The sequence below is a fragment of the Sinohyriopsis cumingii genome, chromosome 7 (genome assembly GCF_028554795.1).
Source record: "Sinohyriopsis cumingii isolate HCF-2022 chromosome 7, ASM2855479v2, whole genome shotgun sequence".
Classification (NCBI taxonomy): Eukaryota; Metazoa; Mollusca; class Bivalvia; order Unionida; family Unionidae; genus Sinohyriopsis; species Sinohyriopsis cumingii.
In genome coordinates, this window is record NC_142967.1 from 46,756,506 (window position 1) to 46,775,366 (window position 18,861).

The following is an 18,861-nucleotide window of genomic DNA, read 5'->3' on the forward strand; positions in this document are numbered from 1 at the left end:
CAACCCATGTTAAATTTCTCCATGTTCAATTACCCTTGTCCCTATACGGTTCCTGGGTGTTTTTCCTTATATATTCTCATTTGCCCTAAATATCACTCTATGTTGAAATATTGTATGTGTTATATGTGTCTATATCTCTCCTGTATTTATCTCTCCCTAGAGTAGCGTGTATTCAGGTCAGCCACTTGCATTTTCCACCCAACTGAGATCAGATCCTTGCTACATTGTTACAAATGTTCAGTACCGTGATATTGCCTCGCCTGATCCATTCCTATTATCCCTATATATCAATCCCCCTTTCCCTTGTCGCTATACAGTCTCAATATTCCCCCTGTTCAATTCCCCTTGTCGCCATATCGTCCCAGAGTGATCTGAAAAGTCTTGTCGCTATATCATCCCAGGCGGGTCTGGAATGTATTTTCCTACTGTTGTTATATTGTCCCCATACATTATTTATATAGTGTATAGTGTTATAAGTTTATAGTGATGTCTAGCTCAGGGTTATCATGCTGCAGACACATTATCCTGACACCAGGCCAACCAAAACGAACACTAATCTCTTAAAGCTAACTCCAAGCGAGGCAGCTGCTAGTACCATTCTTATAAGGCTCTGGTATGACTCAGCCTGGGTTAGAACCCGCGACCTCCCACATGCGAGGAGGATGCTCTAAAAACCTATGCCACCGGAGAATAAGTATAGAATACTTTCATCTGAAGTGCAGACCTAGCAGTCAGCTGGACAGTTCAGATTTTGTATAGATGGCGCGCTAGCATTGCTGCCATCATGGCACTTCCTGCTGACTCCTAACAACATTCTGATATTAGCATTTAACGCAAATAAAATGAATCATAACTAAGAAAACATATATTTAAGATGGTGTTACGACTCGATGGTCTTAAACTATATAACAGAAAGAAACAAAACCAACAAATTATGTAAAAAAATTAACAAATACTTGCTATGTATATTAATTTTTTTAATTGTTTTTCTCTCCATGATTATATGTTATGTATATCTGTATTTTGCAATTGACCTAAGTCCAAAATCAAGTACCTGGCTAGTCACATTTATTATGTAAACAGAAAAATACAGAGCTAATATTTCTCTATGATTATAGATTAAATATTCAGATCATTATTAATGGAGCGTGTTTACTTCTATCTGAATGTAGGATATTAGATTTTCACTTGGAAGTTCCTAGAGGTGTTGTTATACTGTTTCAGAGGAGACAGACCTAAATCCTGCCTCTATTGCTGTGTCTTGGCTTTTTATATCAATCTTGTTTACTTGAAACATTACTCATTGCTACCTTAATATCCTAAGTAGATTCAGTCTTATTGATGTGTTCAGCTTTTAGTTTGGATGGATTTATATTTTGAAATCATTCCCTGGATTTACCAAGTGCTCATTAATACTTCTTGGACTGAATCATTAATTTGGAATTAGAGTGAATTCAGTCATGAACATTTTGGATTCTATTACTGTGATACGTCAAAAGATATTACTACATCGCCAGGCACATCAACACATTCAATATTGGAATTTATCGGGAACACCACTAAAATTCATTTGAAATTCTATACAATTGGACTTTTGAGATAATTTTTTCATGCTGATTATGATTTATATCACAATACACTAAGTTCTTCTTAAAATGTTCACTTTGTATTTCAAGAAAATAAATTTTTACAAGTTTTACAAACTTGTTTGTTTTCGATCTTTTCTGTTACTTAGATTTTAGAGTTGTAAACAATTTTATTTCCCTAGAATAAAAATTTAAAAGTAACTAACAGTAGTATGCATTAAATTCCAAATAATCATGTGATCTATCACACTTACAACAGTGTAGAATTAGAATGTTCCGAATGAATTTAAAAAATCTTAAAAGTGCTGATTTAAAAATAATATTGATGTACCACAATGACATAATCTAGGATTTCATTGAATGAGTCCTCAATAATCCCAATGTAGTGTTTTAGTCCAAAACGTCAATGAGCATTTTGAATTCCAATGAAAAATTTGAATAAATAATTCCTCTCAAATTATATCTGAGCACAAATAAAACTGATTCAAAAGACATTAAAATAGGAATGAATAAAAATTTTTTTACCTTTTCCTATGTATACTAATTTCACTTGATCTAAGACACAATAAAATGCCCAGGATGTGGGTTATTTTAAATGGAAATTCCATGAAATTTTAAATTAATTCACTTCTAGAACTTCCTGTTTTCATAATAATGTTAGGTTTTGAAATCAAATAGAAGCAAACATCTTTAAAAAATGACAAGAGACAGGTAGGCCAGAACTCAACTCTAAATCACGGACATAGATCAAACAAAAAACAAATTAAATATACACTGGTCTGCTGTATATGTAAAATTTCAATATAAATATAACACGGTAATGCCTGATATTTGTTTTTCGTTGATTTATTGACAGGAATCAAACATCTATGGTTTCAGAGTTTTAGTAGTCAGGTGTATAATATTTAGTCGAGTATGACACTGCCCCTGTTTTGTGCTCTTTTGTCAATTATCACCAAATATTAATCATACTTGTCACATTTTATATATTTTAAACTGAGTTCTTGAAGCTTTAAGAAAATTTCTGTGCCAGATATTGTAGTTATTTGCCGAAATTTATGTGCTGAATTGGCAAAAAATAATATTCCAAACTAAACGTAAGGTCCCTAATTCCTTACCCATTGTGATTAACTCCTATGGCAAGCAGGAATTATGGGAATTAAACATCTCAAGCACTTCTGAAATATTAGGTGGTGGAGGAGCAACTTCTTTGGACCCCAGCGAAGAAATGAGCATTATATACATAAACTAAAGTGTATGGGGGAGGGGGATTTGACAATGGAGACTTAATTTGTGGCTAGCAGGGACCAAAGGATATACATACAGTGTTAACTGCACACAGTCCACTCGACATAAGTTATTTTATGTATCAATTCGCACTGTAACACAGTTATTAAAATTCACTAAGTGTTATTACAACCTAAACTACGCCCAAATTAAAGATTTATTTTATGTAATGTAGATAATAGATCAATGACATTTCATATTGGCCAATGTTAAAGTTTGTTCTGTATAAAATTTTGTATTAGTTATATGATAAATATAACATATGCTGTATACTTTCAAGAGATGTTACTACAACTAGAAATGCGGCTATTCGATCCAAAACATTTGGAACTTATGACATGCCAAAGAGATGACCAGCAAAACATGTACTAAAAAATACCCACAGGTATATGATTGTATGTACATGTATTTATTTCTTAATTAAATTACTATATATGTGAAAATGTTAACAAGAAGTTTAGTTCTTGTTACTTGTACTAGATGTTAGTAAACAAATTGCCTGAAATTAGAACAATATGTAGAAAAAGATTTGTGAAACTCTTTGAAGAATTGTAATCTTTCAAAAATCTGTCAAAGTATTATTATATTTGTTTATTAGTTTTGTCAACGTTCTAAATCATTTTATGTAGTTTTGCTATAAAATAGTACCACTTTATGCTTTTAAGAGTTCTGTTAAAAAATTCAACAATAACAGCTTTACCCTCATTAAGTATATGCCATATTTCGATATTCTTTCCAGTCATCCATTTCTTAAAAGTTTTAGATTAAAATTCTGTTCTCTGATCAACTAAAGTTATTCTGGCTTTCTTAATTTTACAAAATCTTGAAAAGCATTGGTTATGCTAATTCTAGATTTATTTTGGAGTGGATTTGCCCAGGAATATTTACTGAATTATCAATTACAGTTCATAAATACTAAATTTATTAGTAAAATAATATGTATATTTGAAAGCCTTATTATATTCACTAAATGCTGCATGTCACACCAGATCAGCCAACCATACTAAATCAGTTTTATCCCTAATTACATGATGCTAAGTTAAAAGTGAAATTTATTCATTTAGGCTCTGGTATTCTTGTGCCAACTGTTGTCTACATCTGTTCCTCACTGCCTTTGTTTTTTTTTTTTTTTTTTGTTTTTTTTTGGGGGGGGTATATTTCCAAAACCTAATTTATGTTTATTTTTTATGAGTCGTTTGAGAATTCATTTTTAGTTGCTATATCTGATATTGTTTTCACAGTATAGTTATCAAATTCATCAAGCATTACCTTATCCCACCGTGATTTAGGTGCACAAATACTATATCTATAATCATGTTTTTTACATATGGCATCTAAAATTTTAAGTGTTAGGCCATTTGGTAAGGGATTAACAGGGCCACAATAAGGGTAACCACCCTGCAATATGAATCCTTGTTTTGGGGATAAAAGTAATAATTTGGCATGCGTATCCATATTACCACCATCTTTAGGTAATATAAATTTTGTGGTATTTTTAACGCTACATGTCAAATAACTCCCTCATAATTCTTACGTTATTTTTATTTAAATAAAAACTAAATTATTTGTGTCTGTGACTTTTACACTTAAGACAATATGAATTCATTTGTATAATAATATGGTTTCAAGATACAAATTATCTTTTCATCACATACTGAACATGTTCCCCTTGTAGCTCTGATTATTTTGTATATCCAACAACATTAACTTTTGTATCAGTTCAATTAAACAATATAAATTCATTCACTATATAATTATCTTAAATTTTCATATTGTTTAATTTATCGTTCATTAAAAAAATTGTTTGTTGGCTAAAATTTAATAATATATAAATTTGGTGTTCCCCATGGTATCTGTGTATGACATAATGCACACAATAATAACCACATATGAAACTATTAGCATACTGTGATCAGCTATAAATAATTTCTTTTTTACTACCCATCATGTTTTTGAATAATATTTGAGGAATTAAACCAAACAGTGTACTTGTTGTTAGCAATTACATGGAAACAAACTAGTTCCTCATTTTAATTTCATGGTGATAGTGCTTCTAAGCATATTAACCAGCAAGAGATTTTTTATCTAAAACATGTACAGAGAGCTCCTGGATGCAGCATTATGTATGGCTTTCCAGAGGAGACAATAGGCATCTCCCTGTAGGACTCAACACATACAGGAATGACCTGTAGCAGGGTAGTGGGGTTTTTCTCTCATCCTACTCGTTTTTATCATATCAAGATGGACATAAAAGCCACAGGATGGTGACAAATGGTGAGGCATTTGCTACTGTGTGCCAGCCCCTTAATACCCTAGTAATCCAAACCTAAAAATGGAGGGTATGAGCATGTCATTATAGAGCTGATAGTTTGATTCAATGAGCAGTGAGTGTGCTCATGACCTGCACAGTTGCCATGCTGTAGTCCCCAATTATTCCAGGAATTGCATCCTGCATTACTTTCAGGAGCATATCCCCATTGCAATACCCGTCGGGATTTCAAAGCCTACTGGTTTGCATCCTAGGATCACGCTCACAACAGTTCTGTGGTTACCAAGCACAGCTTAAACGTTCAGCTATCATGTCATGAACCAAATCTTTCTTGACTATTACAAGAGTACCAGGACAAGTATGTATGTCCTGTTCTAGAGCCATCAATTAAACCAGAGGATTGGCCAATACAACATTCATGGTTCTTGTGTGATCATGGTACCACCAATCCTTGAACTTCTATTGTAAGGTGAAATATGGCATCAATGGTGTCTTTAACTACATGATTTTTTAGAAAAAAAACACAAATACAAACTCTATTAATTAACCCAAAAGTGTTTGTGATATAGAATGCTTGTTTCAAATGAAATGCATGGCCAAAACAGATAAGTATGCAGTTCCTGAAACTAGGTAAACTGATATAAAGGACAAGTGTTAAAGCAACCCTATGTGATTTTGGAACAATCATCCAAACTTTTGTCTTCTGGTATACAATAAAAAGGCTGTGATGGCAGCATTAAATACTGATACCTGTGATGGATTCCGTTTAACCGAGAATCATGGTATAAGCTCTATTTTGTACAGGTGAGGTGTAGTTCATCTAAAACAATGTGCATAGATTTTTTAACAGCTACAAATGTAGCAAGTAGGCAAGTACAGAACTAGAATATTTTTAAACTGTAATATCTTCATGATGAACAATGTAACACTCCAAAATGCCAAAAAAGAACATAAGCATTATTAGGCTTCAAATTTTAATAAAGTAAATCTTCAGTATACTATGAAAATGACAAAGGCAATCACCCGCTGAAAAATAAACCAAACACAAAAGGTCACATTCAATCAATATTAAAAAAGGCATAATACACAAAAGATCCAAATATTTAACTCTGTAGCTCTCTGAATAGCATAGAATATATTGTACTGAAACCCATCTGACAACAGAAAAGTAGGTCAAGATTACAGCTTTCATTAGCACTGTAACTGACTGTAGGGGAACACATAATAAAAGAAGGCATATTCTATGAAACAACAATAGTATGAAAGGTATCAGTCGACAATATTCAAAACGTCACATTTTCCTTTTGCTTCTGGAAAATATTTTAATTTACCATTTCTGTAAACATGTTAGCTTTATCATCCATGTATCTTACACTGACCCATTGAATCCTATGTGGCAATATTGAATCTTCATTCTATATCGCACATCCAGATCAAAACTATTCAGGCAGTCCCACTGATGTTTCCAGATTCCTCAAACAGAATGTTTACAAATCCCAATTTATTGTTAATTCCATTCACACTGCATACCTAAAAAAATATCTGGGTAAAAGATGGGCATGTAATGCATACAAAACTGCAGGTTTTATTTTTCAAATCAGAGGAAAAACCTCATCTGATATGACATATGAACACCTCTCTGCTCCATGGTCTCAACATATCCATATGCTAATCAAACTCACCCTTTCTGTCAACATACAGTTTTGCGTATGCACTGTATTGTAATAATGATGCTGATATAGAACTGTGTATGCTTTGTTTTTTAATATAGCAAGGCTTTTGCAAAAATGCATAAACATCCATGGTTACAGAAATATATACAATTTGCCTCCAATATAAAACAAATCAAGTCCTTCTGTCATAAATGATTACTCGAGTCAAAATCTTACTAAGAAATATTCTTGCCAACAAAAATGCAGGATATATTTATTTAGAGTAAGCTTTCAGAGTATAGAGTAATATCTATGATTTATGATAATCTTTGAAATGTTTCTCTCTTTCCAGTGTGTTCAAAATATAAATATATACTGCCTTTCATGTATAAAGGTGAACATTTAACAAATTTAGACTGGTTAAATGATCATAAAGCTTCACTGTAAAGAGTTATATAGGGTTCCCTGTTTATAATGCTTTCGGTGAAGCCGTAAAAGTGACCCATGCTATAAGTAAGCCAGAACTGTACCAAGGGTTCTTATGTCAAGGCTATGTCCTGAAAGTTCATTAGAATTTAATTATATGAAATCATACTGTGATTTGTGTTCATGTCCCAAGAACTAAAATAAAGTAACATAAATTCAACAGGAATGATAAAACAAAATTTAACCAATGGGATCTATGACATGATAAATGATATAAGAGAGACTGAAGTACAATAATGGCCTTTAAAGTGAAGGACATCATCATCAGTGGTCGAAGTCTTGTTATCTTAAATACCTTCTATGGAACATGTAATGAAAACTTTTTGACAATGTAGACCATTTTGATTTATTCTTCAGTGAAATCCATCCAGTCTTAAAATGTCTAGAGCTCAGCCTAAAAATGTCAATTACTAACAAAATCAACATGTTTCTTGGAAGCATGAACTCATTTGAATCGTATATACAATACATAAAAGAGAAGAAAATAATAGTAGGAAAAAAATAAAACTTGTACCATCATATCCTGACTTCAATCTGCCACAAGTTCCTATCCCCATCAACAAAATAATGTCATGCATGACAATCTCCAATTAACAAAGAAAAACTGAACAGGAACTGAAGATTTAAGAAGACAGCAAACTTGCCACATATTTTAAATTAGAAAAAGATACTTGTCAATCATCATCATGATCTATACTGAATAATGAAGATGACAAACCAACTGCTTGATGTAGGTAACAGTTACTGTTTTCTTCAATATGGTGATGTTGACCACTCATATCCAATTTAATGGCTTAAAGCAACTGGTTACAAAAAGTTGATTTCAATACTAATAGTGTTCTTATCTGTAAAATCTAAAAAGTATGTCACAGTGACCTACTTTGATATCAGGATAGTTCTCCTCAGGATGCATGCACATATCAAGTATTGTATCATAAGTGTACATGCAGCAATGTCTGAGAAATTTACCTAAACAAGATCACTTCTGCATGACAAGCAGGTCACAATGAACTGCTTTTGGTCTTATGTGCAGCATGCATGTGTGTATATGTACATATCTATTCTGAAGGCTATATAACACTGGCATCCCAGAAACTAACCTAAATATCAAACTATTGAGAATTCTGATAGCCTGAAGGGTTCAAATAATTCTATTTTACATAACAACAGATATAAAAGCATAACTCCAGATGTACTGCCATTCATTGTGATTTTACTCCCACAAATTTATTGTTTTAAATAATTTATATAACCTTTTTCTAAATTATGCTTCCTTTATAAGTCACTACAGAATTTATAAAAACATTTCAATTATTATTGGATTTCCTTTAAAAGCATTTACTATTTTTGAGTCATGTATTACTATCCATGAATCAATATACAAAACACTGAAAATAAAGTTGCCTCCCTTGACATATAGCTGCGATCTGAAAGCCCAGTAGATCTAGAATTTGTTATTACTTTAGTTAAACTATACAATTTGTTACTGTTATTAGTAACACAAACTACATTAGTTAGGACACTCTTCAATAGCATAGAGGGTTCCCCCAAACCAATTAAATGTGTGTAATCATTAGTGCATGAAAAGTAAGTCACAGTGATTTACTTTTGTTTCAACTCTTCAAGATGTATGCACAAATAAAGTTTCATGACTGAAACCGCAATAGTGTCCCAGAAACTAACCAAAACATTACACATAAAAATGATCACTGGATCATGAAAAGTTGGTCACAATGACCTGCTTTTGGTATAATGGTGTAGTACTCTTCAGGATGAATGCAAGTTTCATGACTACACAAGCAACAGTGTAGAAGTAGCCGACCACAACATAAAAGGAGTACATCTGCTGATTCCAGTGCTGCTGATATGATGATGATGACAATAACAATGGTGGTATAGTACAAACTTTCCTGTGTGGAGGTGAGCTAAAATTAAATGGAAGAAATATATAGGATATTTTTAACTAACAATAATTAAGTATCCTAATTATATGCAGAGTCAGTATATATCAACATTAGACTATTCTTAAAGAATAATGGTGATATGTTGTGCAAGTATTTATAAACAAGTAGTATATTACAGTGGTCCACTCTTCAGAGGCACCTCCTTTTACACGTACTAAAAGGTATTATTGTTCTGATCCTTGAGAATCAGTCTGGTATTGTAAGTTTGTGTTTTGTGGTGTTCACAAAATACTCATTCCACTAAATTTTTATCAAGACCAATATATGCAGTAAATATTCTACCCACCCACCCCCCAGGGGAGGGACACTGTACAGAACTCAGTGGTGGCTCTAGCATGATGAGGTTCTGCCCATGCAAAAGTCTTAATGTCCAAAATGATACATATTAATTACAATGTAGAATTACATTTCTTTGTGTGGTCATAGTTCCACTGTTTTAGGTGTGCAAGTGATTTCATGGGAAAAAAATCCCCGTTTTATTCTTGTTCTCCTATTCCAATGGACAACAGCAAAGTTTTCTTAGGCTTACAGTTCTGTAATTTCTAAAAGGGCAACAATTTTCCATGAAAGGATAGCAAAGAAAACACTGAGAAGGTATAATTACATGAAAATTTGTAAGGAAATATTCTATGCAACACAGTAGTGGTATTTAATAGTCAACCCAAAAAATATAATACCATCTCATGATGTCACATAATAAGTGTAATACCATCTCATATTACATATGATGTCAGAACATCTTAAATGTATTACAACTTTGTGACATCATTTCTGATATCGTAAGTATGACACACTGATGATGTCACATAAGTGTAATAAAATCACCAAGATGTCATACATGATGTACTAAATCCTAAGTGTAACTGAACTTGATGATGTCAGTCTTGACATTATACAATGCAAAGGTGTATTATCCAAGGCGTCTGAAACTGCTTTAGATGATTTTACACATCAGCGTTTTGTGGTTTTATTGCAAAATTCTGTGCATTTGCTTGGTAAGGCTGACAAAAATATAAACAATTCTCTAGTTTTTATTAATTTCATATTAAAGCAATATTTCATCGTCAGAAACTTGAAACACAAAATGACCATTTACAACTTATTTTCCATAAATTAATTGTAGCAGGATAAGCTTACTAATTTTTACACTAAAGAACAAAAGTCGCTTGAAGGGACTGACGTGCTACTGGCTGATTTTTTTCTTTCATGAATTCAGAATAAGACAATTTTGTCTTTCTTTTAACCACTGAGTGGTGAAAACATTTCTCATGTTTCTAAGCATCAAGAAGATTTTCAAATTAGATGATATGACAGCCATAATTGATGTTAAGATTGGCACCATTTTCATTTAAGACCAACTAGATATAATTAGCCTTTTGATAAAACACCACATGAATATGACCATTCATTCATTCAGGAGTAGCAATAATAATATTTTCAAGATAGATCCTATTTTATTTTTTAAGTCCATAATATTCTTTGGTTAAACCCCATGTCAATAGAACCATCAGTCTAAGAGAAGTGACAATAACAACATTTTTCCAAATGGCCATAATGATGTCCCTATTAGAGGTCAGATCCAAGCCATTTTAAATACAATCAACTAGACACTGTGTGGAGTCTTCTGGTAGAAACCCCATATCAATATGACTTTCCGTTGGGAAGAAATGGATACAGCAAGATTTTGAAGATGGCTCTTATGGGAAATGCCATAATGGATTTTAGATCAGTACCATTTGTGTTTATGACCAACTAATCATAATTAACCTTCTGGTGAAAACTCCATGTTGGTATGACTTTCAATTCAGGAGGAGTAACAATAACATGCTTTTCAAGACAGCTGCCATGGCAACCACAGTTGACATCAGACCTGTATTATTTTCATTCAGGACTAACTACATAAGTTTTTAAGTGAAAAGCTCATGCTGATACCAAAAGCAGCATTTTCATTTAGGATCAACTAGACACCATAATAAGTCTTCTGACAAGAACTATATGTAGATATGGCTTTCTGCACAAAGAAGTAGCAACAGCCAGATTTTCAAGATGGCTGCTGTGGTGGCCATATTCAATACAACAATGAAGTTTTTTAGTCAAAATCCTCATGTAAATGACTCTCTCTTGAGGTGGACTGGCAATTAAAGGATATGGTCCAATATGACTGCATTCATCAGCTGTGTGAGAATAAGACTTTAAGATGGCCATTGTGGTGGCCATATTGGATGTCTGGGTTGCACGTTTTCATTTAAGACCACCTATACCAGGGGATAAATTTGCATGTAAAGATTCACAGCAATCCTCCAAGTAGCTTAGGATGACAACTTGTTCTAATGGACAGATTGACAACAGACAAGAAACATCTGACGACAGATAACAGTAGACAGAAAACAGACCATCCCAAGGTTTTCTTGGTCTCTTAAATGCTGTAATGCCCTATCATTGTTGTAGCTTGTACAATCAACAAGGGATGGAAAAACTTGCATCACATGACATACACTTTTTCTGCGTCTTCAAAGTTAAAGACTTCTTTTGTTCTGGGACATACCACCTTTCCCTCATTCTCAGCAGCCATTGTCTCTAGTGCCTGGCAACAAAAAAATCAACTATGATAATCCACATCTCAATGTACCATAGGTAAATCACAACAATTTAAAAACAATACTACAGTGGTCCCTCAGTACAAAGCCACTAAGTATACTCCTGTCTCATTGCCATTTCTCATCTATTTCATTCGAGATAAAGTAAGGGTATGGTCACAAATTTTGTTTTATTATTGCTTCTTGAATTATTTCCAATACATTTATTACTGGGCATGATAATATCAATTATAATAAGACATTATAACATCAAATATTTTACTTTATTGTTCAGATAATATGGACCATCCCTTGGTATAAAACTCCCTCACTTATAATGCAGCCTACTTTTATGTCTGCTATAAACAGCTTTAAAGAGAAAGCACTAGCTGCAAATATTTAACAGAAAATAATTCCATTTGTTATGAAGTGAACAACATTATTTACTTTGGGAGTGATTTGATAACAATTTACACATCAATAAATACCCAATCATAATCATTTAATTTTATAATAATTCCAACTGTTATGAACAGACAGTTTTCTGCAATCTGATTGGATACAAACAGTTATGTGATATGATCCAGAATTTTTTACACATTGGTTAATTCTGCAGACTACTCTTAGTTCCCAGTTTCCAGGTCATTCTATATGAAGCTTTATCTATACCAATGCACTCTTATATCATAATAATGTACAAGTCTTCCAACCACCAACCGCCATGATAATACTCACCCATTAGATACAAAACAATGCAATTGCAGTCCTTCCTGCATTCCTACACACCCATTTTGCTGTAGAAAGCAGGCTTTACAATCAAATCTTTAAATTTTTATTACATTTTGTTCTGACAATAGGTTCCACCAGCTGTCATTAATGTCCAATTTGTATGATGACTAAAAATGGACACGATACTGCTTTTGAAAGATTGAATGTTTAGAAAGCAAGAACAATGAATGCTTAAACATGAACCATATGCAAGCGTAATGTTGAAAAAAAGGAACAGTCTGGTTTAAATAATAACCCCTCCCTCCAGATTTTAAAAATGACCATACCAAGTTGCTTTGATCATTAGCATCATCTGCTCTAACACATTAGCCCATAATATTATATAAGAGTTGATGACTCTTGGCTAGCAAAGTTGGGGCAATATATTCTGATAAATAGAAGAGGTTCATTAAAGAAAACTACAAGCTACCAAAAAGTGAATATTTTGTTGATGAAAGCTGCTGATATGATGAAAGAAAAAACAAAAATTGGAATTATATGGATTAAATGATCATGGCTGGATACTGATCAAAGTGAAAAGAATTTTCTAATCACACAAGAAGCTAACAAAAGGTCCATCAGACTAATTTATTTAATATGTGATTAGGTAAAATTTACAAATCTATACAAATCAAACCATGGTCATTTAATCCTGTTCTGTCCATACATAATATTGGATATGATTTTGATTACTTTAAGATTTATAGTTTGATAACAAAATGCCAGTCTTGAATTTGGTTTCAAAGCAACAAACTGCAACTTCTTCTGAAAAAGAGTTCTGTATGGCACCCTATACAGGAATCTGAATAAATCAGCTTTCCACAGTTCTACATGAAGATCTTATGGACACCAGTTGGAGGTCATGCTCTGTTGAATATGTGGTTCACCAATCAAATTACAGGTTTCAAATTTCTGAAAGTGACATGTCATTTGGAACATATCATTATTAACCATAACACTCCCTAACATGACATGCAACACAATATCTGATGGCTAGTTAACATAAGTGGTATGGGAATTTCAATGGTAAAAAAGGATAATTATCTTTTATGGGAGTCTGTCACAGGACTGTGAAGATTTGTTTTTAATCTGACTGCCTTATACATGTGTTTATCAGTTATTTATGTAGGCACTAGTCAGGCATGGTTGACTCTCTAGTCTATTGATAAATGGGTTTAAATGACCTTTACTTATAGACAAGGTATGCAGTCTTTAACTAAACCTACTGTGCAGAAACCATGTTTTCTCATTAATCTTACCATGACCTTGACCTTTCATTGTCAGACCCAAAAATCTATTTTTATTTTTATTTTTATCTTAGCCTTACTGCAAGCAATCCAAAGTCTGATCAAGGAACTTAATAAAGAACAAAATTCATTTTTCATGGACAAACAATGACCTTGGCCTTTGACAATTAAATCCCATCCAAAAGTTTTTGTGGAAACAATTTTTCATTTATCAACTAAAGATTGATCCAAACAACCAATAGGCTTTTCCCTTACTTTAACTGCAAGCCATCCACAAAGTTTAGACCAGATATGCTTGTACAACTAAATGCATTGTGCAGAAACCATTATGCTTCTTTCAGTAACAGTGACACTGACCTTTGACCCAAATCAACAGCCTTTTTCCTTATGCAATTACAAGTCATTCACAAAGTTTGATCTAGATCTCAGATGCTGGGTTACAGTTTGGTTTTGTGTTTTACCACACAGCAGCATGAGAAGGTTCTTTAGTGTCAAGGCCAATAGAGCAAAGTGTCTTATCCAAGGACACCCTACTGTGTAGTTGACCCAGGCTAATTTTCTGATAGGATTAAAACCCACACCATTTCAATCATGAGTCCTGCATGCTAATCACATCAGTAACATGACTTCTGTGATGTGGAGCTCGTATTATTGTTCAGAAAACTTTTTTATTTTATTCACTGTGAGCCTGACCTTGTACATTTTGACCCTGAAATTTATAGGGTTATTCCTTAACCAAGTACAATGCTATCCACAACATCTGTCAACTGTACATGCTCATCAACTTGAGTTATTGTGTAGAAATGAAACTAGCAACAGTTGGACAGACAAACAGATGGACAACATCAAAATGATACTATAATGACGTGATAAAAACCACATCATTTTTCATAACGTTAGCTTCAGAATCTATTATTATTGCCACCCATGAAAGCCAAATTTTACTGGGTGGAAGTCATAGGCTTTGAGTAACCTATAAGAAACACCCATCTCGCAACTATTACAGGCATAATTCAAGCATCAGTAAGCACCCTGACTGGCTGCTATAGCTGAGAATTTGCATCCAATTAATGTAATGCATTCACCTTGTTCCCATATTTGTCCAAATGTACAATACTGAGTAAACCTGTTGAGAGTAACCTATTGCAATATACAACTGCTGCAGTGGCCTATTGGTTAAAGCATCCACCTCGAATGCGTGAGGTCACGGGTTCAAACCCTGGCCAAGTCATACCAACAACTTTTTAAAATGGTATTAACAGCTGTCTCACTAGGCACTCAGCGTTAAAAGGTTAGTGTTAGGACTGGATGGCCTGGTGAGTGGGTGGGACATGATGCTACATGTCTGTGGCATGATGCCCCAGTGTGAGACATCACTATAAACTGCCACAATGCATATATTGTAGTGATATGACTGAAAGTTTTTTTAAAGCTATGTTAAAAATTTAAATCACACTCACACGCAATATACAACATACAGCCATTCATGTGCAGATTTAACCAATGAATAAAGATATTTATTTCCACTTGCAAATGCACTGGTATAAAAATGTCTTCTGGCTGGTTACTGTCTTCATCCTTTGTTTTTGGATGGCAAAAACTTACAAAATATAGGGACAAAGAAGGATTCAGGTCAGGTAAATTCAACCACTATTTTTGTTTGTTAGGCTGGCCAATTAGTGATTTGTCTGCTGTGTAGATACAACAAAATTAACACCTTTGTAGTCTACATGTTGACCTATCTGCTGATCACTGCTGCTTTTATGGCACTGACAAGAGTGTATTGTGCTGCCCTGTTCAGATCCTGTGCCATTTGTGAAACTGATTCCCAAGCATGATTAAAAGGCATAATAACAGCAAAGTTAGGCTATGTTTCATCTGCTTGAATATTGCCAAATACACCAGGTCTAGCATATAGCCTATTACAATGAGGTTCCAAATCAACTGCTGCTTGTTATTTAAGAACTTCAGGTTGATAGGTAATGATGAGGGTTTTATCATTCTCTGGCCTGCAAAATCTGTCAACAGTGAACTCTCTATATTTTTAGTTATCAATGGACAAAAGATCTAAATTTTAATTTTTTTAGTTAATTATGTTTTTTCCATAATACTTGATCACATTAATATTTGGAACCTACCTCTGAATCCAGCCCTCCATGTTATCCCCAAATGTAGCCAGTTTTTACATAAGCAAAAACTGTATTAGGACACTCACACTGCAGGGAAGGGTGGGAGTGATTTTTACTAATGTGATCAGGTATTATTAGAAAATATAAATTACTAAAACATTTTCTATGTCCAGAAAATTACATTACCTGATCACATTAACATTATGAGAATAAGAGTAGGAAGAAATGCTTAGCACCCTATCTCTACCTGTGTCACAAAGTAGGAGCATGATTGTTCTACTAAAGGATGAATTTTTCCTGATGAAAGTTTACACAACAGGTGACAATTTGTTTATATGTGTGTGAGAGAGTTCACTGTGGGATTCCAAATTTGATTATTGTCTCAACATCAAAAGTTTGATAAATGAATTCAGCGAAAGTGGCAATTTCATGCCTGGGCCTAAATTTTGTGCTTCATGAACGGGGCATGGTCACCGTCTATGCAGCTACCACCAGCCAACAGACTCAATTCTCTTTCTTAGCAAGGCCACATCACTCAAATGGAAGCTAGAGAAGATCAACTGAGCATCCCAGTCAGCTGACTTTGCTATGTCCTGAATTTGTGACATTACATTTGAAGCCAGTCTCATGGAGGTCATTTATTTTTCGCGAAATCTTTATTAGTCATACCTGATCCTGTAAGTGACCAGTGCCTGTGAGGTTATGTCATGCTTTTCTGCCTTCAGTGCAAGGACCAATCTTACAGCTCCTGCAGATAATCTCAGCATATCTCGGGTAGCATCTGTGGGCATGTACAGGGTCCTGTAGCTTCACTTTTCTCAGTAGATTGATCAAGGAAAGGAACGAATAGTCAGTTGTTGGCAGCAACCTGTTCTTAGAAAAAAACCCAGGTTACATCATTAGAATGACTGAACCGTATGAATGGCTCACTCACTCTGCATGCTGCAGCTATCTTGAGCTACAAATCTTGTATGATAGCTGATTCAGTGAGAGGAAGATGGCAGTTCAGACTCTGATGTGCTCAGCCATATCAAAACTCAGGAGAGATTCCATTTGGAATAATATGAGTGAGTGTTCACTGGATATGTCAAAATTGGGTCAGAAGCCTGAGATTCCTTTGCTGCGGCCATCATTATCTCTTCCATGGAGTCCGAAAGTGCCAGAGCTCATGGATGAGCATCTCCTTGACTGTGATAGGGACTAACTTCTTGTCTTCAAAGCAAAAGGATGTTAGCCACTGGGGAATGGGCACTGAAGAGAGCTGTGATGTCAGTGATGTGACACACTAGTCCTTGAAAACATACAATACCCTCGCATGTCCTCAAAAGTGGAGGTTTTTCAGCTGTTGCAATCATCTCCATAATCCTTTTTGATCAGGACATCCGTAACAGGAACCAGGCATGATGGAGGAGTTTCTCTGGATATGGATGGAATACTGGCAATCTCAACTACCTGAGTTGAGTGGAGGTCATTATGACTTGTCTCAGTAAATTTGTCACTAAACGAAGCAGTTTGATCATCGATGTTTTGTGGTATTGAGGGGAAGTCAGAAATATTTGCAGTCTGTGCTCCTCATTATAAATTATTTTCATAATCAAGACTGATGGAGCCTAGAAATGAGGTCAAGCATTAGACAGCACCACAGGATACAGATGTGATGGAAGATTCAGAGTGGAACTGAAGCACCTGTCCTCTCCTTGCTAATTTAGTTGGCTAGATTATTCAGCTGGCCTGGAATGTGTCAGACTTGAATATTACCTACAATTGGAAGCACTAATGAAAGTATTCCTGTATTGTGAGGCACAGGTCAGGTGATTTTCCCCCCCTTTAATGAGGTACATCACCACAACCAAACTGTATGGACATTATCAGTGCTGTATTTCAGTGTGTGTGTTCAACCAATGTGCGGGAGGCAATGAAAATGGCTTTCATTTCACAAAGGTAGGACAATGAATGTGAAGGGTGGTTGGGTAATGAAATCCAGAGATCCTCTGACAAGGCTTGGTTCACCTATCATTCTCTTTAGAATGGTTGGTCCACATCTGACAAAAAAGGTGTCTAGTGCCCCATGTGGATCTCAAGAGGGCATGGGTGACTTGTGTGTCACTGACAATTGCAGAAGGCCCGAGGAAGGAGAAACTGATTTTCTCCTTCTTCTCCGTGCCTTCCTGTGAAAATGGGCACATGATTACATAAAATTTACTAGGCCAAGAGAAAAAACCCTGCCATTGTTGAGAAATGCCCCATCTATTTCTCTGACAACAAAAATTCCTTTTCTTCTACTTTCCCTGGAAAAGCCAAGCAGAGAAGATAGGAGCATGTGCTGTAGGCTAAACTGGCAACTCTTGCGCCTCTTTCTTCCTCAAATCCTTAAATTGATAACTCAACAGCAGTGGCAAAGTGAAAGGAAAGACAGCATCAAAATTCAGCTATGATCATTAACAACCTTTAAGGCTGTATGAAAAATGATCAGATCCATGAAGTCAAACAAGGAGGAAGTCAACACAGCATTCCTAACTCTGATATGACATTAAAGACTTGTCTGTGCATTTTATCAGCATCTAGGCAACTTACTCACCAAGAAAGAACCCTTGCATTACCTGGATCACAACTGCTCCAAGAGACACTAGGTAACGTTTTGGAATATTTAACAACTATGGTAAAATTCTGACTGATAAACTGTTGTCATCAACATCTACATCTACCACTGCTGCTGAAAGATGACGATGGATGGATGGGCTCACTAGTCAGATAAAAAACAGACCACTTTAATCATACAACTCATTTATATAGCTGGACTGGGCTGATCAGCAGTCAAAAGACCTTATGAAAGATGATATATACCTTGAAGTCTGGCTGGTTGCTGCAGTTTGGTTGGTTCATCCAAAAGAATAGCC

The 18,861-nt window shown here is 34.6% G+C and overlaps 1 protein-coding gene across 1 annotated transcript in view; it reads right to left on the minus strand.

The window, feature by feature from the left end:
- Positions 1 to 6,099: 6,099 nt before the first annotated feature.
- LOC149795143 (E3 ubiquitin-protein transferase MAEA-like) overlaps positions 6,100 to 18,861 on the minus strand; it is a 53,647-nt gene continuing 40,885 nt past the window's right edge. Inside the window, exon 9 of the mRNA XM_089964863.1 lies at positions 6,100 to 11,828. Coding sequence (XP_089820989.1) covers positions 11,727 to 11,828 — 102 coding nt within the window. The 3' untranslated portion in view covers positions 6,100 to 11,726. The remainder of the gene's footprint in view (positions 11,829 to 18,861) is intronic.